Source organism: Oncorhynchus keta, chromosome 29 (assembly GCF_023373465.1).
Source record: "Oncorhynchus keta strain PuntledgeMale-10-30-2019 chromosome 29, Oket_V2, whole genome shotgun sequence".
Classification (NCBI taxonomy): domain Eukaryota; kingdom Metazoa; phylum Chordata; class Actinopteri; order Salmoniformes; family Salmonidae; genus Oncorhynchus; species Oncorhynchus keta.
The window spans coordinates 7450432-7476083 of NC_068449.1; the positions used below are offsets into that span (position 1 = coordinate 7450432).

At 43.3% G+C, this 25652-nt stretch overlaps 1 protein-coding gene across 4 annotated transcripts in view; it reads left to right on the forward strand.

The window, feature by feature from the left end:
* The window catches only part of LOC118362266 (ribosomal protein S6 kinase 2 alpha-like), an 85603-nt gene extending 60699 nt beyond the window's left edge, over positions 1 to 24904 (forward strand). For all 4 annotated transcript variants that reach the window (XM_052485842.1, XM_052485844.1, XM_052485845.1 and 1 more), the window contains 15 exons: positions 2734 to 2771; positions 6154 to 6296; positions 6583 to 6653; positions 8338 to 8426; positions 9473 to 9537; positions 9714 to 9816; positions 9924 to 10054; positions 11410 to 11535; positions 11758 to 11847; positions 11936 to 12094; positions 13388 to 13549; positions 17703 to 17779; positions 17924 to 18041; positions 18247 to 18384; positions 19444 to 24904. In XM_052485842.1, coding sequence (XP_052341802.1) covers positions 2734 to 2771; positions 6154 to 6296; positions 6583 to 6653; positions 8338 to 8426; positions 9473 to 9537; positions 9714 to 9816; positions 9924 to 10054; positions 11410 to 11535; positions 11758 to 11847; positions 11936 to 12094; positions 13388 to 13549; positions 17703 to 17779; positions 17924 to 18041; positions 18247 to 18384; positions 19444 to 19566 — 1633 coding nt within the window. In that variant the 3' untranslated portion in view covers positions 19567 to 24904. The remainder of the gene's footprint in view (positions 1 to 2733; positions 2772 to 6153; positions 6297 to 6582; positions 6654 to 8337; positions 8427 to 9472; positions 9538 to 9713; positions 9817 to 9923; positions 10055 to 11409; positions 11536 to 11757; positions 11848 to 11935; positions 12095 to 13387; positions 13550 to 17702; positions 17780 to 17923; positions 18042 to 18246; positions 18385 to 19443) is intronic.
* The last annotated feature ends 748 nt before the right edge of the window (positions 24905 to 25652 follow it).

Sequence of the window (25652 nt, forward strand, 5' to 3'; positions counted from 1 at the left end):
ATATATGTCATTAAGCAGATACTTTTATCCAAAGCAACTTGGTCATGTGTGCATATATTTTACATATCAGTAGCCCCAGTGAGAATTGAACCCACGATCCTGGTGTTGAAATCGCCATGCTCTACCAACTGAGCTAGAAGACCGCGTGCTGTACTATGCTATGTTAGTGTAGCCCCAAACCACAAATGCTTTTTCTTCTAAAATGACAGGAACCTTGAGATTCAATGTGTTTCTCTGTTAGCTATCTCTTCTATGTGTATATATAGTTGAAGTCGGAAGTTTACATACACCTTAGTCAAATACATTTAAACTCAGTTTTTCACAATTCCTGACATTTAATCCTCGTAAAAATTCCCTGTTTTAGATCAGTTAGGATCACCAATTTATTTTAAGAATGTGAAATGTCAGAATAATAGTGTAGAGTGATTTATTTCAGCTGTTATTTCTTTCGTCACATTTCCGAGTGGGTCAGAAGTTTACACACACTCCATTAGTATTTGGTAGCATTGCCTTTAAATTGTTTAACTTGGGTCAAACATTTCAGGTAGCCTTCCATAAGCTTCCCACAATAAGTTGGGTGAATTTTGGCCCATTCCTCCTGACAGAGCTGGTGTAACTGAGTCAGGTTTGTATAGGCCTCCTTGCTCGCACTCTCTTTTTCAGTTCTGCCCACAGAGTTTCTATAGGATTGAGGTCAGTGCTTTGTGATGGCCACACCAATACCATGACTGTGTTGTCCTTAAGCCATTTTACCACAACTTTGGAAGTATGCTTGTGGTCATTGTCCATTTGGAAGACCCATTTGCGACCAAGATTTAACTTCCTGACTGATGTCTTGAAATGTTGCTTCAATATTTCCACATAATGTTCCTCCCTCATGATGCCATCTATTTTGTGAAGTGCACCAGTCCCTCCAGCAAAGCACCCCCACAACATGATGCTGCCACCATGCTGCACTTCACAAAATAGATGGCACAATCTTTGCTTCACGGTTGGGATGGTGTTCTTCGGCTTGCAAGCCTATTTTTCCTCCAAACATAACGATGGTCATTATGGCCAAACCGTTCAATTTTGTTTCATCAGACCAGAAGACATTTCTCCAAAAAGTACAATCTTTGTCCCCATCGTAGTCTGGCTTTTTATGGCGGTTTTGGAGCAGTGGCTTCTTCCTTGCTGAGCGGCCTTTCAGGTTATGTCGCTATTGGATTTATTTTACTGTGGAAATAGATACTTTTGTACCTGTTTCCTCCAGCATTCACAAGATCCTTTGCTGTTCTGGGATTGAATTGAACTTTTCACACCAAAGTACGTTCATCTCTAGGAGACAGAACACATCTCCTTCCAGCTGCGTGGTCCCATGGTGTTTATACTTGCGTACTATTGTTTGTACAGATGAACGTGGTACCTTCAGGCGTTTGGAAATTGTTCCCAAGGATGAACCAGACTTGTGGAGGTCTACAATTTTTTTTCTGGGGTCTAGGCTGATTTCTTTTGATTTTCCCATGATGTCAAGCCAAGAGGCACTGAGTTTGAAGGTAGGCCTTGAAATACATCCACAGGTACACCTCCAATTGACTCAGGCTGATTGACATCATTTATCAGAAGCTTCTAAAGCCATGACATTTTCTGGAATTTTCCAAGCTGTTTAAAGGCACAGTCAACTTAGTGTATATAAACTCCTGACCCACTGGAATTTTGATGCAGTGAATTATAAATGAAATAATCTGTCTGTAAACAATTGTTGGAAAAATGACTTGTGTCATGCACACAGTAGATGTCCTCACCGACTTGCCAAAACTATAGTTTGTTAACAAGAAATTTGTGGAGTGGTTGAAAAATGACTCCAACATAAGTGTATGTAAACTAGTTTTAATGACTCCAACCTAAGTGTATGTAAACTAGTTTTAATGACTCCAACCTAAGTGTATGTAAACGAGTTTTAATGACTCCAACATAAGTGTATGTAAACGAGTTTTAATGACTCCAACATAAGTGTATGTAAACTAGTTTTAATGACTCCAACATAAGTGTATGTAAACTAGTTTTAATGACTCCAACATAAGTGTATGTAAACTAGTTTTAATGACTCCAACCTAAGTGTATGTAAACTAGTTTTAATGACTCCAACCTAAGTGTATGTAAACGAGTTTTAATGACTCCAACATAAGTGTATGTAAACTAGTTTTAATGACTCCAACATAAGTGTATGTAAACTAGTTTTAATGACTCCAACATAAGTGTACGTAAACTTCTGACTTCAACTGTACGTATTCAAGGCCTCTTAATCCACATGTTTAGAAACTGGCAAATTTCACTGCAGTGTAATTGATTGTCCTCTCAGTTTTAATGGGTGTCATTTATGTTATCAACAATCATCATGTCTGGTCATGAGTACTGGAGTCTTAACATGACATATGGATACTAGAGAATGAGAGCCTTGCCGGAGTGCACAAACCGATTACATGAATGTTACTACGTGTGTGGCATATACATTTCCAATACTGTGAATTAACTGGGGTGGGGGGGGGCTTGATTTGGGCTGCGCTGTTACTATTCCATTTTCATATTTGAGAGGGAGGACGAGGGCTATTTATACAAAATAAAAAATTGAGTCTACAGGTTTTTGAAATATTCTACCCTCATCATGCCAAGTATTTTGCAATCTGTGACACAACGCGGAGACAAACTCTCTATTACTGACATAACGCCTGGCAACTCTCTATTCTGTTGTAGCATTCTACTGGATGAAGAGGGCCATATAAAACTCACAGGTAGGACACACACACACAGACACTACCCCCCTCCCCAATATACACAGAGTATATCAAATATAAGGAGAACCTTCCTAATATTGAGTTATCCCCGCCCTCAGAACCGCCTCAATTCGTCGGGGCATGGACTACTAGGTGTGGAAAGCATTCCACAGGGATGCTGGTCCATGTTGACTCTAATGCTTCCCACAGTTGTCTAGGTTGTCTTTGGGTGGTGGACCATTCTTGATACACACGGGAATCTGTTAAGCGTGAAAAAACGCAGTTCTTCACACAAACTGGTACGCACGGCACCTACTACTATACTACTTAATATTTTGTGTTGCCCATTAACCCTCTGAATGGCACACATACATAATCCATTTCTATTGGCTCAAGGTCTAAATTATGTAACCTGTACTCCACCTCATCTACACTGATTGAAGTTGATTTTAACAAGTGACCTCAGCAAGGAATCAACCAATTACATGTATTTTATAAAGCCTTTTTGTGCATTTGCTGATGTCACAAAGTGCTTACACAGAAGTCTATACAGTGGCAAGAAAAAGTATGTGAAATCTTTGGAAATACCTGGATGTCTGCATAAATTGGTCATAAAATTTGATCTGATCTTCATCTAGGTCACAACAATGGACCAACAGTCTGCTTAAACTAATAACACACAAACAATTATGTTTTCATGTCTTTATTGAACACACCGTGAAAACATTCTCAGTGCAGGGTGGATTTTTACACCATTCCTCTTTACAAAACTGTTTCATTTTAGCAATATTCTTGGGATGTCTAGTGTGAACTTCTTTCTTGAGTTCATGCCACAGCATCTGTCGGTTGAGGTCAGGACTGACTGGGCCACTCCAGAAAACGTATGGTCTTCTGTTGAAGCCATTCTGTTCATTTACTTTTGAGTTTTGGGTCGTTGAGCTTCAATTGGCGGACAGCCTGACATTCGATAGCAAGCTGTCCAGGCCCTGATGCCGCAAAGCAGCCCCAAACCATGATGCTCCCTCCACCAGACTTTACAGTTGGGATGAGGTTTTGATGTTGGTGTGCTGTGCCTTTTCTTCTCCACACATAGTGTTGTGTGTTCCTTCCAAACAACTCAACTGTAGTTTCATCTGTCGACAGAATATTTTGCCAGTAGCGCTGTAGAACATCCAGGTGCACTTTTGCAAACTTCAGACATCAACAATGGTTTTTTTTGGACAGCAGTGGTTTCTTCTGTGGTGTCCTCCCATGAACACCATTCTTGTTTCGTATTTTACGTATCGTGGACTCGTCAACAGAGATGTTACGCATATCTCTCTGGAACATGCTGTCTTTAGCTGACACTCGAGGATTCTTAACCTCAGTGAGCAGTGTTGCAGTCATCTTTGCAGGACGGCCACTCCTAGGGAGAGTAGCAACAGTGCTGAACTTTCTCCATTTATAGACAATTTGTCTTACCGTGGACTGATGAACATCAAGGCTTTTAGAGATACTTTTGTAACCCTTTCCAGCTTTTCTACGCAAGTCCACAATTCTTAATATTAGATATTCGGATATGTCTTTTGTTTCGAAGCATGGTTCACATCAGGCAATGCTTCTTGTGAATAGCAAACTCACATTTTGTGAGTTTTTTTTTATTATAGGGCAAGACGGCTCTAACCAACATCTCCAATCTTGTCTCATTGATTGGACTCCAGGTTAGATGACTCCTGACTCCAATTAGCTTTTGAAGAAGTCATTAGCCTAGGGGTTTAGATACTTTTCCCAACCTACACTGAATGTTTAAATGATTTATTCAATATAGAGAAGAAAAATACAATAATTTGTGTGTTATTAGTTTAAGCACACTGTTTGTCTTGTTGTCATTTAGATGAATAACACATTTGATGACCAATTTATGCAGAAATCCAGGTAATTCCAAATGGTTCACATACTTTCTCTTGCCACTGTATATATGACATTACCCCCCACACACACACACACACATCGGTCTGCCTCACCCCCACACACACACACATCCCACTGCCTGTTCTCTCGTTCCACTTAGCTTCCCCATTAGTCAGTGAGTCAGCACCACTCTTATCTGTTCCTGTGTAGATAACTGCTCTATGCATGGACCTGTAGAGCAGTGGTTCCCAACCAGGGGTACTAGGACCCTGGGGGGTGTGGGCTGTCCACAGGGGGTACTAGGACCCTGGGGGGTGTGGGCTGTCCACAGGGGGTACTAGGACCCTGGGGGGTGTGGGCTGTCCACAGGGGGTACTAGGACCCTGGGGGGTGTGGGCTGTCCACAGGGGGTACTAGGACCCTGGGGGGTGTGGGCTGTCCACAGGGGGTACTAGGACCCTGGGGGGTGTGGGCTGTCCACAGGGGGTACTAGGACCCTGGGGCGTGTGGGCTGTCCACAGGGGGTACTAGGACCCTGGGGGGTGTGGGCTGTCCACAGGGGGTACTAGGACCCTGGGGGGTGTGGTCTGTCCACAGGGGGTACTAGGACCCTGGGGGTACGTGGTCTGTCCACAGAGGGTACTAGAACCCTGGGGGTATGAGTTCTTGAAGACTCATGAGACCATATACTACTGGTAAAATGCATATGTGGGGGTGCTTTAGGGGTACTCCGGCCAAAACAAAATTCAGTTGGTGGTACACTAACCGAAAAACAAGTACTGATATAGAGCATGACCCTGAAATGAATAAAGTTGCTCCTGCATCTTATCTACCCTGTAATCACTCTCTCCTCTATCATCTGTTTACCTTGTTGGCGTGCATACACTCTCTCTCTCTCACACACACACACACACACAAGCACCACAGGTGACCTTAAAAATATCCCGGTGTGGTGTATTTCCTTCACATGGAGCATTTGAATGATAATATAATAATAATAATATATGCCATTTAGCAGACGCTTTTATCCAAAGCGACTTACAGTCATGTGTGCATACATTCTACGTATGGGTGGTCCCGGGAATCGAACCCACTACCCTGGCGTTACAAGCGCCATGCTCTACCAACTGTGCTAATGATAAGGCCTTAGAATACCTGAAGAGTAATCATGGCATCAGGAAGTGTTACGGATAGTTTTCCCTGATCATGTGACCTGGCTAGTTGAGAACTCTAGGGCTTTGTCTGAAATGGCATCCTCTTCCCTAAAATGTAGTGCACTCCTTTAGACCAGGGACCTCTAGAATTACCCACCATAGGGAATAGGTTACCATTGCAGACCTTGCCTGGGCCCTAATTGTCATCTACAGACTAGTTGTTATAGTCAAACTCCTGGCCATTAACACTATGCTTTATGGAAATGTCCTTTTTTCCTTCTCTCGTGTGTACTCATGTGTGTTTATGGTAGTACAGGTAATTGGATAGTAACTGACTTGTGGTGTCTTCTCCCTAGATTTTGGCTTGTGTAAGGAGGCTGTTGACCAAGAGAAGAAGGCCTACTCCTTCTGTGGTACGGTGGAATACATGGCGCCAGAGGTGGTGAACAGGCAAGGCCACGTACAGAGCGCCGACTGGTGGTCGTTTGGGGTACTGATGGTGAGTCATTTCATCTGTCGTTTGGGTCATATTCATTAGTGCACTACTGTGCACTGGTGAACTTGGTAAAACTCATTGCAACTGAAAACAAATATAAACGTTAGTTATTGGACACATTTAGGTAGTTTCTCCCAGTTTTCTTCCGTTTGGTGCCTAATGAACACAACCCTCACAATACAAACAATCAAACAGACATGAGTATGATGTGTGTTTGCTTCAGAGCTCTAGAATTGAATGTGAAAGTTTTTTTTTTTTGTTAAAGATGGTGGTTGTATTTGTTTGACAGTTTGAGATGCTGACCGGATCGCTTCCGTTCCAAGGGAAGGACCGCAAAGAGACCATGAACCTCATCCTCAAGTAAGTAGAGGCTGTCACAGAATAGGTCACTCCTTTTGATAAGCCATATAAACTCAGCAAAAAAATAAGTCCTTTTTTCAGGACCCTGTCTTACAAAGATTCAATGAACCATAAACAATTCATGAACATGCACCTGTGAAACGGTCATTAAGACACTAACAGCTTACAGACCGTAGACAATTAAGGTCACAGTTATGAAAACTTAGGACACTAAAGAGGCCTTTCTACTGACTCTGAAAAACACCAAAAGAAAGATGCCCAGAGTCCCTGCTCATCTGTGTGAACGTGCCTTAGGCATGTTGCAAGAAGGCATGAGGACTGCAGATGTGGCCAGGGCAATAAATTGCAATGTCCGTACTGTGAGACGCCTAAGACAGCGCTACAGGGAGACAGGACGGACAGCTGATCGACCTCGCAGTGGCAGACCACGTGTAACAACACCTGCACAGGATTGGTACATCTGAACATCACACCTGCGGGACAGGTACAGGATGGCAACAACTGCCCGAGTTACACAAGGAATGCACAATCCCTCCATCAGTGCTCAGACTGTCCGCAATAGGCTGAGAGAGGCTGGACTGAGAGCTTGTAGGCCTGTTGTAAGGCAGGTCCTCACCAGACATCACCAGCAACAATGTCACCTATGGGCACAAACCCACCGTCACTGGACCAGACAGGACAAAAAGTGCTCTTCACTGATGAGTCACGGTTTTATCTCACCAGGGGTGATGGTCAGATTCACATTTATCGTAGAAGGAATGAGCGTTACACTGAGGCCTGTACTCTGGAGCAGGATCAATTTGGAGGTGGAGGGTCTGTCATGGTCTGGGGAAGTGTGTCACAGCATCATCGGACCAGGATTGTTGTCATTGCCTGCAATCTCAACGCTGTGCGAAGACATCCTCCTCCCTCATGTGGTACCCTTCCTGTAGGCTCATCCTGACATGACCCTCCAGCATGACAATGCCACCAGCCATACTGCTCATTGTGTGTGATTTCCTGCAAGACAGGAATGTCAGTGATCTGCCATAGCCCGCGAAGAGCCCGGATCTCAATCCCATTGAGCATGTCTGGGACCTGTTGGATCGGAGGGTGAGGGCTAGGGCCATTCCCTCCAGAAATGTCCAGGAACTTGCAGGTGCCTTGGTGGAAGAGTGGGGTAACATCTCACAGAAAGAACTGGCAAATCTGTTGCAGTCCATGAGGAGGAGATGCACTGCAGTACTTAATGCAGCTGGTGGCCACACGAGATACTGTTAGTTTTGATTTTGACCCCCTCTTTGTTCAGGGACACATTATTCCATTTCTGTTAGTCACATGTCTTTGGAACTTGTTCAGTTTGTCTCAGTTGTTGAATCTTATGTTCATACAAATATTTACACATGCTAAGTTTGCTGAAAATGTACGCAGTTGACAGTGCGGGGACGTTTCTTTTTTTGCTGAGTTTATATAATTTAACACTATACAGGGAATAGGGTTCCATTGCAGAACCACACTGAGCCAACAATCACTGGCTAGAGTGTCTGTAATTATTACCAGAGCAGTACTATTTATTTAGCCCGACTAAACCAGCCTGAATGCTGCGTTCAAGGAAACCATGGTGAACGTTCAGCAGCGTTCAGTCTGGATTAACCAGGCTGCTATTTTATACAACTTCTGGATGTAACAATGTCTCCCTCTGCAGGGCCAGATTGGGAATGCCCCAATTCCTCAGTACAGAGGCCCAGAGTCTCCTCCGAGCTCTGTTCAAGAGGAACCCCATCAACAGAATGGGTGAGTATTTACCCACTAGCCAGTGACAAGCTAATTACAGTGGTTACTCCACTAGGAGAGTAATTACTGTGGTATAATAAGACTGATTTGATATTAAAGGGACAATCTGCAGTTGGTACATCCAGTTGTAGACTTATAAATTAAGGATATGTATTGAATTAAATGTATTTTGGGTAACAGACACATACAACAAAATATACCATGTGGACCCAGAGGATATCACTTGAAAGTATTCATTAAAATGCTTGTTTCCAAAGTGTTCCTCGATGGTTAAAACAATAATACACACGATTAAAAGGCAAGACGAAATTGCAAACAACCATAAATACATTCATTTATATTGACAACATAAGTGGAACTATTCACTGCATAATCTTAAAAATCAACCATATTAATTTTGCATCATACTGATCCTTCAAATAAATGCAACTAACCGGGCAGTAGGGGTCAGTGGAGTGGTTTCTCAGACTAACTTGTCCAAATGAAAACTGTTTCCTGCTTTTTAAAACTATTTAAACTTTTTCTTTGCTTGATCTCCAAGGGGAGGATATTCCATAGACACATGCCTGTATAGAAAAACCTGCTCCTCACAGTACTGTTTACTCTGATTTTACAAGACATAACACTAGCTCTGGTATTGTAACTGTGCTGGTTATAGACCACATCAATGTGGTTTTTCATATAACCTGGGGCACGATCATTTAAGTTATCAAGCAAATTATTAAGTTTAAGTTTGTCCGTGTAACTATTGATTCTTGAAGAATATAACTTTATAAATGCCTCATGAGTTTAGTTCAACTGTCGTACCCCAATCAGAACTGAAAATATAAGCTTGTTGTATTTAACAAATATAAACATGGTTAAAATTACATTATAAAACTATATTGATATCGTGAATGGTCACTCCATGCATCCATAGATCTGTTTATGAATTTGCCAGGCTGGCGGGAAGAACACATTGCTTCAACTGCTGATTGCCGCTTTAAGCATAGAGCTGGTGGTGATGTATGCAGTCATCCATACTAATAGTGTGATTGGGTGGACAGGGTCTGGGACGGATGGTGCAGAGGAGATCAAACGCCACACGTTCTTCTCCACCATCGACTGGAACGTGAGTGGGGCCTCCCCTCTGGCACTCATTGCACACTCATAGTGTCGTCCGATCAGGACTCATTAACAATCTCATTATCCAATTAGCATTTTTAAATGAATATTTTCATATGCTATGGGCAACTGTCAAGTCTCCATTATTTGAAACCTTTTCAGAAACGATTTTAATGCTTTCAGAAACTGTTCCGGCGAGAGATCCCACCCCCGTTCAAGCCAGCGGTGGCCCGACCAGACGACACCTTCTACTTCGACTCGGAGTTCACCTCCCGCACACCCAAAGGTAAGAGGTCAAAGTCGACAAGAGTAACTTGTCCTAGCGTGACAAGACAGACCAGGACTGACAATCTAAGTGTGTATGAAGTTGTGTTCTTGCTCTGATTCCCACAGACTCCCCAGGTGTTCCACCCAGTGCCGGAGCCCACCAGCTCTTCCGGGGCTTCAGCTTCGTCGCCCCGGCCATGCTGGATGAGGAGGGGGCCAAGGAGCCGGCCAAGCCCACACCACACCCAGTGGTCCAGGTCAGCAGTCCATCACAGATGGGAAATGCCTACTATTAATATATAATTATAATATATGCTATTTAGCAGGCGCGTTCTCATGTCTTATATTAATTTCTATAAAAAACTATATCATATAGACAGTAAGAAGACAGAGCTATCTGACAGCCAGATGTTTCCCTCCCCAGGATTGTCTTTCGTTGGCGTTTTGAAGGAGAGAATGCTCTTTCACTCTCTGACCACTAGATGGACATTTCTCCATCCTACAACACTGTGTCAATCAGTATAATGTAATGACTGTGAAAGCCATACTTACTTAGGGCAGATAAGTCTCAGGTTTAATTGCTTGATGATTTTACACTGCACATATTGTTGAGGAGTAAACCTCTAATCCAGTTGAATTGCTTGGTCTAATACCATTAGTAAGGATGAATGATCTGCTTGATTTTACCTCCAATGTTTTCTGTGCATTACCACAACTGTGTGTGTGTGTGTGTGTGTGTCATAATAGAAGAAAGTATAATATTAAAATACATTGATTGTTGTAGACTGTAGTTCAAGCACTATACCATAGGTGTGTGTGTGTACATCATAATAGAAGATAGTATAATATTAAAATACATTGATTGTTGTAGACTGTAGTTCAAGCACTATACCATAGGTGTGTGTGTGTACATCATAATAGAAGATAGTATAATATTAAAATACATTGATTGTTGTAGACTGTAGTTCAAGCACTATACCATAGGTGTGTGTGTGTACATCATAATAGAAGATAGTATAATATTAAAATACATTGATTGTTGTAGACTGTAGTTCAAGCACTATACCATAGGTGTGTGTGTGTGTGTCATAATAGAAGATAGTATAATATTAAAATACATTGATTGTTGTAGACTGTAGTTCAAGCACTATACCATAGGTGTGTGTGTGTACATCATAATAGAAGATAGTATAATATTAAAATACATTGATTGTTGTAGACTGTAGTTCAAGCACTATACCATAGGTGTGTGTGTGTGTCATAATAGAAGAAAGTATAATATTAAAATACATTGATTGTTGTAGACTGTAGTTCAAGCACTATACCATAGGTGTGTGTGTGTACATCATAATAGAAGAAAGTATAATATTAAAATACATTGATTGTTGTAGACTGTAGTTCAAGCACTATACCATAGGTGTGTGTGTGTACATCATAATAGAAGATAGTATAATATTAAAATACATTGATTGTTGTAGACTGTAGTTCAAGCACTATACCATAGGTGTGTGTGTGTACATCATAATAGAAGATAGTATAATATTAAAATACATTGATTGTTGTAGACTGTAGTTCAAGCACTATACCATAGGTGTGTGTGTGGTTCATACAGCAACTCCATGGAAAGAACGTGTTGTTCAGTGATGGCTACATGTTGAAGGAGGACATCGGCATGGGCTCTTTCTCCGTTTGCAAGCGCTGTATCCACAAGGCCACCAACACCGAGTACGCCGCCAAGGTCAGAACACACACTGTAACCCTCCCTCTCTGGGTTGTCACTCTCCCAAGAACCCCAAGTTCTTATCCATCCACCTTGTGGGCTGCTGAATCTGTTCCAAACCTGTAGTTGGACATGACTATTCATTATTTTGATGGCCTTTTTGGAGAGTGCCGTTCTAGTCATTTGTCATCTCTCAAATGGTCTCCTAATGGAGGATTTATAATATTGTGTTATTGTCAGGTGATTGACAAGACCATGACAGACCCCTCAGAGGAGATTGAGATCCTGTTGAGATACGGCCAGCACCCCAACATCATCACCCTGAAAGACGTGAGTACGCACGCACCCGCACGCACCCGCACGCACCCGCACGCACACACACACACTAAGCCATCCATGTGTTCTCTCCTTCTGTCAGGTGTATGACAATGGGAAGCAGGTGTATCTGGTGACAGAGCTGATGAGAGGTGGGGAGCTGCTGGACCGGATCCTCAAACAGAAGATCTTCTCTGAGCGAGAAGCCAGCTCCGTGCTCCACACCATCACCAAGACTGTAGAATACCTCCACGCACAGGGGGTGAGACACTCATCTACACACTGTAACAGACTGGTCACTATGGACTTAAACAGTAGTTTGATATTCCTCCTTATTCTTAGTATGTTGTTTTTTCTCTGTGTTCTAATATTCATTCTTTAAAATATATAGTACCAGTCATACATTTGGACACCTAATCATTCATGGGTTTTAATTTATTTTTTACTATTTTCTACATTGTACAATAATAGTGAAGACATCACAACTATGAAATAACACCTATGGATCATAGTCCCGCTAAGCCCAAACCAGATGGGATGCTGTATTGCTGCAGAATGCTGTGGTAGCCATGCTGGATAAGTGTGCCTTGAATTCTAAATAAATCACTGACGGTGTCAACAGCAAAGCGCCATCACGCCACCTCCTCCATGCTTCACGGTGGGAATCACACATGCAGAGATCATCCGTTCGCCTACTCTGCGTCTTACAAAGACACGGAGGTTGGAACCAAAAATCTCAAATTTGAACTCAATCAGACCAAAAGCAGATTTCCACTGGTCTAATGTCCATTGTTTGTGTTTCTTGGCCCAAACAAGTCTCTTCTTCTTATAGGTGTCTTTTTAGTAGTGGTTTCTTAGCAGCAATTCGAGCATGAAGTCCTGATTCACACAGTCTCCTCTGAACAGTTGATATTGAGAGGTCTGTTACTTGAACTCTATGAATTATTTATTTGAGCTGAAATTTCTGAGGCTGGTAACTAATGAACTTATCCTCTGCAGTAGAGGTGACTCTGGGTTTTTCTTTCCTGTGGCGGTCCTCATGAGAGACAGTTTCATCATAGCGTTTGATGGTTTTTAACACTTTTTGGGGGGGTACTACATGATTCCATATGAGTATATTTCATAGTTGATGTCTTTGCTATTATTCTACAATGTAGAAAAAATAAAAAATAAAGAAAAACCCTTGAGTGGGTGTGTCCAAACTTTTGACTGCTACTGTGTGTATATATATACTCTGTGTGTGTATGTATATATATATATATATATCTCTCGTGCAAAGTGTGCAGTTGAAGTAGATTATTTTTGCATTCACATTTAATCTTTATTAATTAATCAATTCTCTCATCCTGTCCTCTCTGCTATCCTGCCCTGCCCCCCCTCTCTCTTCTTCCCCTACCCTCTCCTCTCTTCCTCCTGTACCTCCTCTCTTCCTCTCCTCTCTCTCCCTCACCCCCTCCTTTCTCCTCTTTCTCCCCCTTCTACTCTCTCCTCCCTTCCTCTCCTCGCTCTTCCTACCCTCCTCTCCTCGCTCTTCCTACCCTCTCCTCTTCGCCAGGTTGTCCACAGGGATCTAAAGCCCAGTAACATCCTTTATGTAGATGAGTCGGGGAACTCTGAGTCTATCCGGATCTGTGACTTTGGTTTTGCCAAGCAGCTGAGAGCTGACAACGGCCTGCTCATGACTCCATGCTACACCGCTAACTTTGTAGCCCCGGAGGTAAGGCCTGTGAGAGTGTGTTTGTCATTATGATGATGATGATTAATACATGCATAGCGCATCAATGCCCCCTATCATAAGCTATTTGGGGAGTTTTAATAGAAAATAAACCATAGCGAGCGAGATTATTGATCCACCAATATTACATTTTTGGCCGATACGATATCCAATATTTTCCTTGACAAAAAAACCCCAGTATTTAACATTTTAGCAGACTTTTAAACATTCTTGTACAGTTAAATAGTTAACACACACACATGGACACAGCATCACTGTGCAAGAGGTGTCACTAAAGTCCCTGGTTCAAATCCAGGCTGTATCACATCTGGTCATAATTGGGAGTCCCATAGGGCCCAGCGTCGTCCGTGTTTGGCTGCGGTAGGCCGTCATTGTAATTAAGAATTTGTTCTTAACTAACTTGCCTAGTTAAATAAAGGTTAAACACACACTGACCAAAATATATATATATATTGTTGGCATTTACGTATGTCCCCATTTACCAGTGAAACATAATCAAAACCTATTTCTTTCACTTACTTGCTGTGCTGTTTCGTCGTTTCATTCTCAACCAGGATTGCATCATACATGTAAAGCAGTGAAGTTTCAGCTCTGTCTGTCGGTGGCCTCATCCTCGGTGTGCACTGTTACTGTGTCCGTTTCCATCTTGTCCAGCTCTGTATGTAACATTTCACCCTGTTTCTTGTCTGCATCGAAGTAGCGGTCCTTGTACCTAGCATCGAGCTTGGTGGCAACACAGTAAAGAGAGAATGCCACCGAATCACTTGTTCACAGCCTGTGTGGGCAGTTTTGTTCACAGCCTGTGTGGGCAGTTTTGTTCCCAGGGCCCACTGTTGTCAAGGGCAACTGTTTCATTCGCCAATGTGGGCCAGTAAAAAACATCCACCTCGTCGGGAAAAGGGGCCATCTTCACTCCATAGAAACTAGTCGGCACTGTCGCACACTAGCTGATAGCTAACTGGTTAGCATAGCATTGACGAAGTCAGAATGGGCATGCGCACTCCAATGTTGTGACAGAATCGGTGGCGTTAGAATGAGGAATTAGAATACGGCCTATTCCGATATGTTCACCGATATATCGTGCATCCTTTTATATAGTGTGTGTGCGTGTACACTACCATTCAAAAGTTTGGGGTCACTTAGAAATGGCCTTGTTTTTGAAAGAAAAGCAAATATTTTGTCAATTTTTAAAATAACATCAAATTGATCAGAAATGCAGTGTAGATGTTGTAGATGACTAAGTTTATCGTTGTGAAAGGCTAATTGATGATTAGAAAACCCTTTTGCAGTTATTTTAGCACAGCTGAAAACTGTTCTGATTTAAAGAAGAAATAAACCTGGTCTTGTCAGAATTTGTGGGTTCGATAACAGGCTCAAAATGTCCAGAAACCAAGACCTTTCTTCTGAAACTCATCAGTCTTTTCTTGTTCTGAGAAATGAAGGCTATTCCATGTGAGAAATTGCCAAGAAACTCTACCCAGAATAGAAAGACGAGTGGGAGGCCCCGGTGCCAAACTGAGTAAGAGGACAAGTACATTAGTGTCTAGTTTGAGAAAGATGCCTCAAGTCCTCAACTGGCAGCTTTATTATCTAGTACATGCAAAACACCGGTCTCAAAGTCGACAGTGAAGAGGTGACTCTGGGATGCTGGCCGTCTTGAACCCTGTCTAATATCTCTGTAGAGACCTGAAAATAGCTGTGCAGCAACGCTCCCCGTCCAACTTGGCAGAGCTTGAGACGATCTGCAGAGAATAATGGGAAAGATTCCCCAAATACAGGCGTGCCAAGCTTGTAGCGTCATACCCAAAAAGACATGAAGCTGTAAACGCTGCCAAATGTGCTTCAACACAGTACAGAATAAAGGGTCTGAATACTTATGTAAATGTGATATTTCAGTTATTTATTTATATACATTGGGGCAAAAAAGTATTTAGTCAGCCACCAATTGTGCAAGTTCTCTCACTTAAAAATGTGAGAGAGGCCTGTAATTTTCATCATAGGTACACTTCAACTATGACAGACAAAATGAGAAGAAAAAAATCCAGAAAATCTCTTTGTAGGATTTTTAAGGAATTTACTTGCAAATTATGGTGGAAAATAAGTATTTGGTCAATAACAACAGTTTATCTCAATACTTTGTCATATACCCTTTGTTGGCAATGGCAGAGGTCAAACGTTTTCTGTAAGTCACAAAGATCTCCTCTAGAGCAGTGATGTTTTGGGGCTGTTGCTGGGAAACATGGACTTTCAACTCCCTCCAAAGATTTTCTATGGGGTTGAGATCTGGAGACTGGCTAGGCCACTCCAGGACCTTGAAATGCTTCTTACGAAGCCACTCCTTCGTTGCCCGGGCAGTGTGTTTGGGATCATTGTTATGCTGACAGACCCAGCCACGTTTCATCTTCAACACCCTTGCTGATGGAAGGAGGTTTTCACTCAAAATCTCACGATACATGGCCCCATTCATTCTTTCCTTTACACGGATCAGTCGTTCTGGTCCCTTTGCAGAAAAACAGCCCCAAAGCATGATGTTTCCAACCCCATGCCATAGGTATGGCGTTCTTTGGATGCAACTCAGCATTCTTTGTCCTCCAAACACGACATGTTGAGTTTTTACCAAAAAGGTATGTTTTGGTTTCATCTGACCATATGACATTCTCCCAATCTTCTTCTGGATCATCCAAATGCTCTCTAGCAAACTTCAGACGGGCCTGGACATGTACTGGCTTAAGCAGGGGGACACGTCTGGCACTGCAGGATTTGAGTCCCTGGCGGTGTAGTGTGTTACTGATGGTAGGCTTTGTTACTTTGGTCCCAGCTCTCTGCAGGTCATTCATTCGGTCCCCCCCGTGTGGTTCTGGGATTTTTGCTCACCGTTCTTGTGATAATTTTGACCCCACAGGGTGAGAGCTTGCGTGGAGCGCCCAGATCGAGGGAGATTATCAGTGGTCTTGTATGTCTTCCATTTCCTAATAATTGCTCCCACAGTTGATTTCTTCAAACCAAGCTGCGTACCTATTGCAGATTCAGTCTTCCCAGCAGGTCTACAATTTTGTTTCTGGTGTCCTTTGACAGCTCTTTGGTCTTGGCCATAGTGGAGTTTGGAGTGTGACTGTTTGAGGTTGTGGACAGGTGTCTTTTTATACTGATAACAAGTTCAAACAGGTGCCATTAATACAGGTAACGAGTGGAGGACAGAGGAGCCTCTTAAAGAAGAAGTTACAGGTCTGTGAGAGCCAGAAATATTGCTTGTTTGTAGGTGACCAAATACTTATTTTCCACCATAATTTGCAAATAAATTCATTAAAAATCCTACAATGTGATTTTCTGGAATTTTTTTTTCTTATTTTGTCTGTCATCTTTGAAGTGTACATATGATGAAAATTACAGGCCTCATCTTTTTAAGTTGGAGAACTTGTACAATTGGTGGCTGACAATACTTTTTTTCCCCCCACTGTATATATGTGTGTGTATAGTTTCTGAATGCACTGTATGGTCTAGCGAACGATTGGTGGTCTAATTCCACGAAGAGGCCGAACAATTTCTCTGTTTGTTTAGCATGTTTGTTTAGCATGTTTGTTTAGCATGTTTGTTTAGCATGTTTGTTTAGCATGTTTGTTTAGCATTCCCCATAGCAAACAATGCCATTGAGTAACATGGTAATGTTTTACCCTCAACCCGGTCCATGGCACTGAGATGACACAGTAAATCCCTCCCCTCATTCTTTCTTCAAGATGGAAATTTCTGAAATCTATTGAATGTCCTTTCCAAGCTGAAAGAAGGTTCACTGTTTCAATTGAAACTTTCACCCGAGGTCTATTTCGCCTGGGTCAAAAGAGTATTTGGGCTTTGTTGAGACACATCCGTCTTAAGGTAACTAAATATGTATCGACATGAACGTTACCATATAGATGGTTAAACATGTTTAAAGTCACGGGAGCGTTTTTGATGTTGCAGTGTTCTAATTTCGCGGGACATAGGAGGAAGCCGCGTCACTGAGGGGGTATGTCCGCCCATGAGCTCTGTCCGATAGGGGGCATCGATAGGCTAGTGTCCTTGTCAACGCACTTTATTGCCTTTGGTGTATAGCTCCACCCAGATGATGTGTTGTGACATAATGCTGTGTGGGTTCTAGGTGTTAAAGCGTCAGGGCTATGACGAGGGCTGTGACATATGGAGTCTGGGAGTGTTGTTGTACACCATGCTGGCTGGGTAAGGAACACACCACATGTCACTCATATAGCTGTGCACTGTATCCCACTCCAACAAAATGTTATGTTCTCAATCACTCACTTACATATATACATACACATTCATTCTCATTTGACTGGTGCTCACTCCCTCTCTCCCCCTCAGCTTCACGCCATTTGCCAACGGGCCCGAGGACACTCCAGATGAGATCCTGAGCAGGATAGGCAGCGGTCACTTCACCCTGACTGGAGGCAACTGGGATGCCGTGTCGGAAGCAGCGAAGGTACTGTAGGACTGACTAGGACTTGCTGGGTGACACAACTTATCACGCGATCGTGCCGACCTGAACTGTGCTGGCTTATATATTTTATTTTTGCAATGTAGTGAAGTGGAACAATGACTAAATGTATTTCAGTTCGCATTTCAAGGATGGAGGTGCAGTATATAATCTAGAACTCATCTAACCTCCCAGCTATGTGTCTTTATAGGACCTGGTGTCTAAGATGCTTCATGTGGACCCTCACCAGCGGCTGACCGCAATGCAGGTCCTCAAGCACCCCTGGATTGTCCAGAGGGACAAGCTATCCAACAGCCAGCTGCAGCACCAGGATGCCAAGCTAGTCAAGGTACTAGACTCATGCTATACTGTACACCAGTGGTTACCAAATGGGTCAATTTGTGATTGACTGGTCGATCGTCAGTCGTTTTGAAACACCATGCCCATCAGATGCAGGTACCATCAGTCCAGTAAAATAAAATAATTTAAATTTATGCTCAGCTGTGCTTTCCATGGCTGAGCAGCCGCACAAAAGCCTATGATCACCATACGCAACTCCAAGCGTCAGCTGCCATTGAACCCTGGTGCAGTGGAAACACATTCTCTGGAGTGATGAATCGCCCTTCACCATCTGGCAGTCCGATGGACGAATCTGGGTTTAATGGATGCCAGGAGAACGCTACCTGCCCAATGCATAGTGCCACCTGTAAAGTTTGGTGGAGGAGGAATACTGGTCTGTGGCTGTTTGTATGGTTCAGGCTTGGCCCCTTAGTTCCAGTGAAGGGAAGTCTTAATGCTACAGCATACAATGACATTCTAGATGATTCTGTGCTGTCAAGTTTGGGGAAGGCCCTTTCCTGTTTCATAATGACAATGTCCCAGTGCACAAAGCGAGGTCCATACAGAAATGGTTTGTCAAGATTGTTGTGGAAGAACTTGACTGGCCTGCACAGAGCCCTGATCTCAACCCAATCGAATACCTTTGTAATGAATTTTAAATCTGACTGTGAGCCAGGCCTAATCTCCCTACATCAGCTCCTGACCTCACTAATGCTCATGTTGCTGAATGGAAGGAAGTACCTGCAGCAATGTTCCAACATCTCTCCCAGAAGAGAGGAGACTGTTATAGCAGCAAAGGAGGGACCAACTCCATATTAATACCCATGATTTTGTAATGAGATGTTCGATGAGCACATGTCAACGTACTGTTAGCCATGTAGTGTATTTCTGCTGGACTCAGCTGACAATTTCATTACAGGTCTGAAAAGTTGGCATTAGAGCGCCATGTTGCACACACATTGTTAATTGTTCTGCCAATAGCACCATGTGACCTAACTTTTTAATAGCTGCAACAATATTTGTCCTCAACTGTTGTCTTAACATTGCACTACCTCTTCTCTTCCCACAGGGGGCGATGGCTGCCACCTACTCTGCCTTGAAGAGCTCCCAGCCCACCCCGGAGCTCAAGCCCATTGAGTCGTCCTTCCTGGCCCAGCGACGTGTCAAGAAGCTCCCCTCCACCTCTCTGTAGATCCACCAGAGAGAGACCATGAACACCCTCAAACTCGAGCTAGAACATCAGCCAGTACAGGAACAAGTCACAGGACTGAAGAGACCGGTAGATCCCCTCTATCTAACCAGACAAGGACCACTGACTACTCTACTGCTGTCTCCTTCCCTGGCAGTGATATCAATACTCTGCTGCAGTCTCCTACCCTGCCAACGATATAACTACTCTGCTGTAGTCCCTTCCCCTGCCAATGATATCGCTACTCTGCTGTAGTCTCCTCCCCTACCAAAGATATCGCTACTCTGCTGTCGTCCCCTGCCAACGATATCGCTACTCTGCTGTCGTCCCCTGCCAACGATATCGCTACTCTGCTGTAGTCCCCTGCCAACGATATCGCTACTCTGCTGTAGTCCCCTGCCAACGATATCACTACTCTGCTGTAGTCCCCGGCCAACGATATCGCTACTCTGCTGTAGTCCCCGGCCAACGATATCGCTACTCTGCTGTAGTCCCCTGCCAACGATATCGCTACTCTGCTGTAGTCCCCTGCCAACGATATCGCTACTCTGCTGTAGTCCCCTGCCAACGATATCGCTACTCTGCTGTAGTCCCCTGCCAACGATATCGCTACTCTGCTGTAGTCCCCTGCCAACGATATCGCTACTCTGCTGTAGTCCCCTGCCAACGATATCGCTACTCTGCTGTAGTCCCCTGCCAACGATATCGCTACTCTGCTGTAGTCCCCTGCCAACGATATCGCTACTCTGCTGTAGTCCCCTGCCAACGATATCGCTACTCTGCTGTAGTCCCCTGCCAACGATATCGCTACTCTGCTGTAGTCCCCTGCCAACGATATCGCTACTCTGCTGTAGTCCCCTGCCAACGATATCACTACTCTGCTCTAGTCCCCTGCCAACGATATCACTACTCTGCTGTAGTCCCCTGCCAATGATATCACTACTCTGCTGTAATCCCCTGCCAACGATATCACTACTCTGCTCTAGTCCTCTGCCAACGATATCACTACTCTGCTGTAGTCCCCTGCCAGTGATATCACTACTCTGCTGTAGTCCCCTGTCAGTGATATCACTACTCTGCTGTAGTCCCCTGCCAACGATATCGCTACTCTGCTGTAGTCCCCTGCCAACGATATGGCTACTCTGCTGTAGTCCCCTGCCAACGATATGGCTACTCTGCTGTAGTCCCCTGCCCAGCCAACGATATGGCTACTCTGCTGTAGTCCCCTGCCAACGATATCGCTACTCTGCTGTAGTCCCCTGCCAACGATATCACTACTCTGCTGTAGTCCCCTGCCAGTGATATCACTACTCTGCTGTAGTCCCCTGCCCAGCCAACGATATGGCTACTCTGCTGTAGTCCCCTGCCAACGATATCGCTACTCTGCTCTAGTCCCCTGCCAACGATATCACTACTCTGCTGTAGTCCCCTGCCCAGCCAGTGATATCGCTACTCTGCTGTAGTCCCCTGCCAACGATATCGCTACTCTGCTCTAGTCCCCTGCCAACGATATCGCTACTCTGCTGTAGTCCCCTGCCAGTGATATCACTACTCTGCTCTAGTCCTCTGCCAACGATATCACTACTCTGCTGTAGTCCCCTGCCCTGCCAGTGATATCACTACTCTGCTGTAGTCCCCTGTCAGTGATATCACTACTCTGCTCTAGTCCCCTGCCAACGATATCGCTACTCTGCTGTAGTCCCCTGCCAACGATATGGCTACTCTGCTGTAGTCCCCTGCCAACGATATCACTACTCTGCTGTAGTCCCCTGCCAACGATATCACTACTCTGCTGTAGTCCCCTGCCAACGATATCGCTACTCTGCTGTAATCCCCTGCCAACGATATCGCTACTCTGCTCTAGTCCCCTGCCAACGATATCGCTACTCTGCTGTAGTCCCCTGCCAACGATATCGCTACTCTGCTGTAGTCCCCTGCCAACGATATCGCTACTCTGCTGTAGTCCCCTGCCAACGATATCGCTACTCTGCTGTAGTCCCCTGCCAACGATATCGCTACTCTGCTGTAGTCCCCTGCCAACGATATCGCTACTCTGCTGTAGTTCCCTGCCCTGCCAGTGATATCACTACTCTGCTGTAGTCCCCTGCCCTGCCAGTGATATCACTACTCTGCTGTAGTCCCCTGCCAACGATATCACTACTCTGCTGTAGTCCCCTGCCAACGATATGGCTACTCTGCTGTAGGCCCCTGCCAACGATATGGCTACTCTGCTGTAGTCCCCTGACAGTGATATCACTACTCTGCTGTAGTCCCCTGACAGTGATATCACTACTCTGCTGTAGTCCCCTGACAGTGATATCACTACTCTGCTGTAGTCCCCTGACAGTGATATCACTACTCTGCTGTAGTCCCCTGACAGTGATGTCACTACTCTGCTGTAGTCCCCTGACAGTGATGTCACTACTCTGCTGTAGTCCCCTGACAGTGATGTCACTACTCTGCTGTAGTCCCCTGACAGTGATATCACTACTCTGCTGTAGTCCCCTGACAGTGATATCACTACTCTGCTGTAATCCCCTGACAGTGATATCAGTAGTTAATCTTTCCTCTGGATGGGCTTCTGGGCATGGTCACTTGATGTCAATCAACCTGGACTAGCAACAAGACATGGTTGGGGATGAGGGGGCAGTGGGGTAGTGGCAGGTTATGACAAATTTATTAGCAGTATATTTTGGATAAAAGGTGTGTGTGCGTGAGTTTGAGACAACCTGCTACCACGGAGGACGTTGATGATCATTGAGGATGTTTCTGTTGTGTTTTTGTTCTGCTGTCGTTTTGATTGGCTCTGCATCTCCCCTCAGCATCGCTGTGATTGGCTGTCGCTAAATTCTCTGCATGTCTGTCTGTTTGGTGTGTCGTTCTCTCTCCAATTGATCAGCTTGCCAAATCGATTTGTGTGTTTTTGCTGTTTTACCATTGAAAGCTGGAAGGGACAATGGCACAAAACGAGATCACAGTCCATCACTATCATTTTCCTACATTTTGAATGAACATTAAAAGAAAGAAAAAACATTTAGCCATAAATGCCTCTCGTTTTTGAGACTATACTGGAACTAGGAATTCTGGGTAATGTAGTCAATGCTAATGTTTTTTCCAGGCCGAATGTCTCACTCTACTCTACTATAGTGCGTATAGTCCAGGGAAGGGTTCAGAAAGTTGTTTGCATGGTCTGGTGCAGTGTGGCGTCATGTTGCTTTGTCCTTATCTTATCTTTTCTTGGTGACATTTCCGATCCTGAGAAGAAGAAAAGATTTGAGATATGGCCAAATATTTTTATTGTAAAAAAAAAATAAAAAAGAGAAAATAATATCTGTAATACCACTAACAAGGTGGAATGTTGAAATCTGTTTTTTCATTGTGTTTTCTTCTTGGATATGCCTATTTTGAATGTCGTCTTTCTTGTATTTGCTTTTGTTGTTGAAAGGCATGTTGAACGCACACACACACAGTCTGTTGGAGCTTCCATGACTCTTTCCCACAGCCCTCTGTGTTTCAATGTCAAGTATGGTGAGAGTGATTGTCAAAACGATTGTACTGAGCACTCAAATGCACACTCTCCCTTAAAGATATTCTCCCGTACTTTTGTATACTTTTTAACCAGTAGTTAAGTAGCGCCCACGAGCCAAAAATGGTCCCGAAAATTGCCGACCACGTCATTTCTCTTGCTCTGCTGGGTTTGCTTCTTGCTAGTTGTCAGTCAAATGTTGAGGGATTGAAGCTCATTGGTTGAAACTCAAATAATTAATAGGGTGCTGGCCCACGTGCAGGTTAATGTAGGGAACATGGCGCTGCACAGCTTCCAGAAAACTGTCACTTTCAAACTCTGGGTTTCGTGGCTAATTGAGGTAAGACTGTAATTCTGCTCATAGATTATGCATGTATGAGCAACACATTGACACATCCAGCCCAAAGCGGGAGATTTAAAAAATACTTACCAGTCGCCAAAGTACCCGGGCATGTCTTTAAGGTCTCTATAAAGTATATTGGTTTTACTTAGACAATCCTTGACAGGAATATTTTTTGCTCTTCTGATTTGATTGGCCTGTCTGTTAGTCTTAATCAGGACATAAAGTAAATGTCCACAGGTCCTTTCTGTCTCCTGTTTAGTTTGACATTGTCTGAGTAGAAGTGCCGATCTAGGATCTGTCCATATCTTATTCTATACAGACACAACTATCTAACAGACACAACTGCTGATCCTGGATCAGCACTCCTACTCTGAGACGCATTGTGGATACGGTCCGTGGACTCTAGTACAGTATAGGTCACAACAAAGTCTTTCTTGACTAGAGGTTCCTATGGGATAGTACATGTTTGCGTGGCTATGTTTTTTTGGTAGCTTTTAAATTCCTTATTAAGGGCCGAATTCCTAGACACAGTATCTGCGTTGAACATGCTTTTTAGTCTAGGACTTGTCCGGGAAACTGGCCCCTGCGCCTACAGCAGAAAGATCCTGTAAGTTTATGTAGGCTTGGATCTTTAGTCTTAGATATGTGATGCATATCTGTAGAAAGGTTGGGATAACTCTTTCTATGGGAAATGCATTATTAAAAAGAAACAGATCAAGATGAAGGGAAAGTTTGACTAAAACAAGAAATAACAGCTACCACCCACTGAGACTCTTCGTAGTAACAGTAACCCATCTGCTATAGTAGCACAGTGACATTACTACAGTTGCAAAGTATGAAAACCCCTTTCATCTCAGATCAAGTGGAATACATAGTTATGTTTATTTTGTTTTAAATCAAGTTCTCTATCGCTTTATTTTTATTTTTTATTTAACCTTTATTTAACTAGGCAAGTCAGTTAAGAACATTCTTATTTACAATGACAGCCTACCGGGGAACAGTGGGTAAACTGCCTTGTTCAAGGGCAGAATGAGCTACAAAGGTTGAGATTAAATGTTTAATTTACTATGATGATATTTACCTCTTGTCTGTTCTATGTTGTTGTACCTTTCCTTATAAGGGTCCATAAACACTTCTCGTGGCAAAAACACGATTCACCAATGAATTGCAACCTAACTCAGACACGTTCCATGATTCTGCCATCTCGAACCAATGAAATTCCATCTTTGCTGCAATAGTTTTTTTCTGCCACGACCAGTGTGTTTTGGACCCTGAAGTGGGAGCTTTCTTTGGTATGGAACTATTCTATGTGTTTGTTCCTCTTGCTTTGTATTCCCTTCCTTCCTGGTTTTCCATATGAGTCGGGATGAGATGGGGTTGTTCACTCATCTGCCATTACAGCAGTGGGTATTCAGGCCTATAGGGAGTTCTGATAAGATGGCTTTCTATTAAAATACTTTTCTCTGCGCTGATCGAAGACTGCTCTGTGTCAGCTGTAAACATTTTCTGTCATGTATGTGGACTTTAATAATATGATAAAAACAGCAGGTCTTGGATACGACCAAAATTGCAAATACTGTGGAAAAGGGTTTTTGCAAAATCCTTTCAAATGGGACTTGTCGTGGTCCTATATTCTTGTGTCTGTATGATTTTATACTATTTTGATGGATCAACCCCTTTAGCATAGCACCCCGTATTATTGGCATATTCAACAGCGGTTAAGAAATATATTACCTTCAACAGTGTTATCTTGTGATCAAGCCATCAATGTTTTGTAATTATTGTGTCGTAAAAATGTTAGCTAACGGGTTAGCAATTAGTAGCATTTTCACTGAAATGTCAAATATACGTTCAGCTTTTTGATACTCTGTTTACCCAATAACAAAAAAAGTCCCTGTATTGTCGGCATATGGTCCCCAGGTATTGGCCACCTAACTATTTTGTTTAAAAAATACAACTTTGTAGCCAAAGTGTTTACGGGATAGTTGGCTAGCCTTCCGGTTAAAAAAAAATTAGTTGCCTGAAATCCGGTATCTATATTTGAGGTAAAAAATTGGATATTAAATGACGCGGGGTCAAATTTTACAATACATTTTGTGGGACACAAATGGTGTCTTTAGTCACAAAACGTACTGTTAGTTTCCAGTCCTTTTAAAAGTTGAGCTCGAGGTGATTTCAGTTAGCTAAGTGTAGTGTTCTAGACCCTGTGCTGTATTGCTT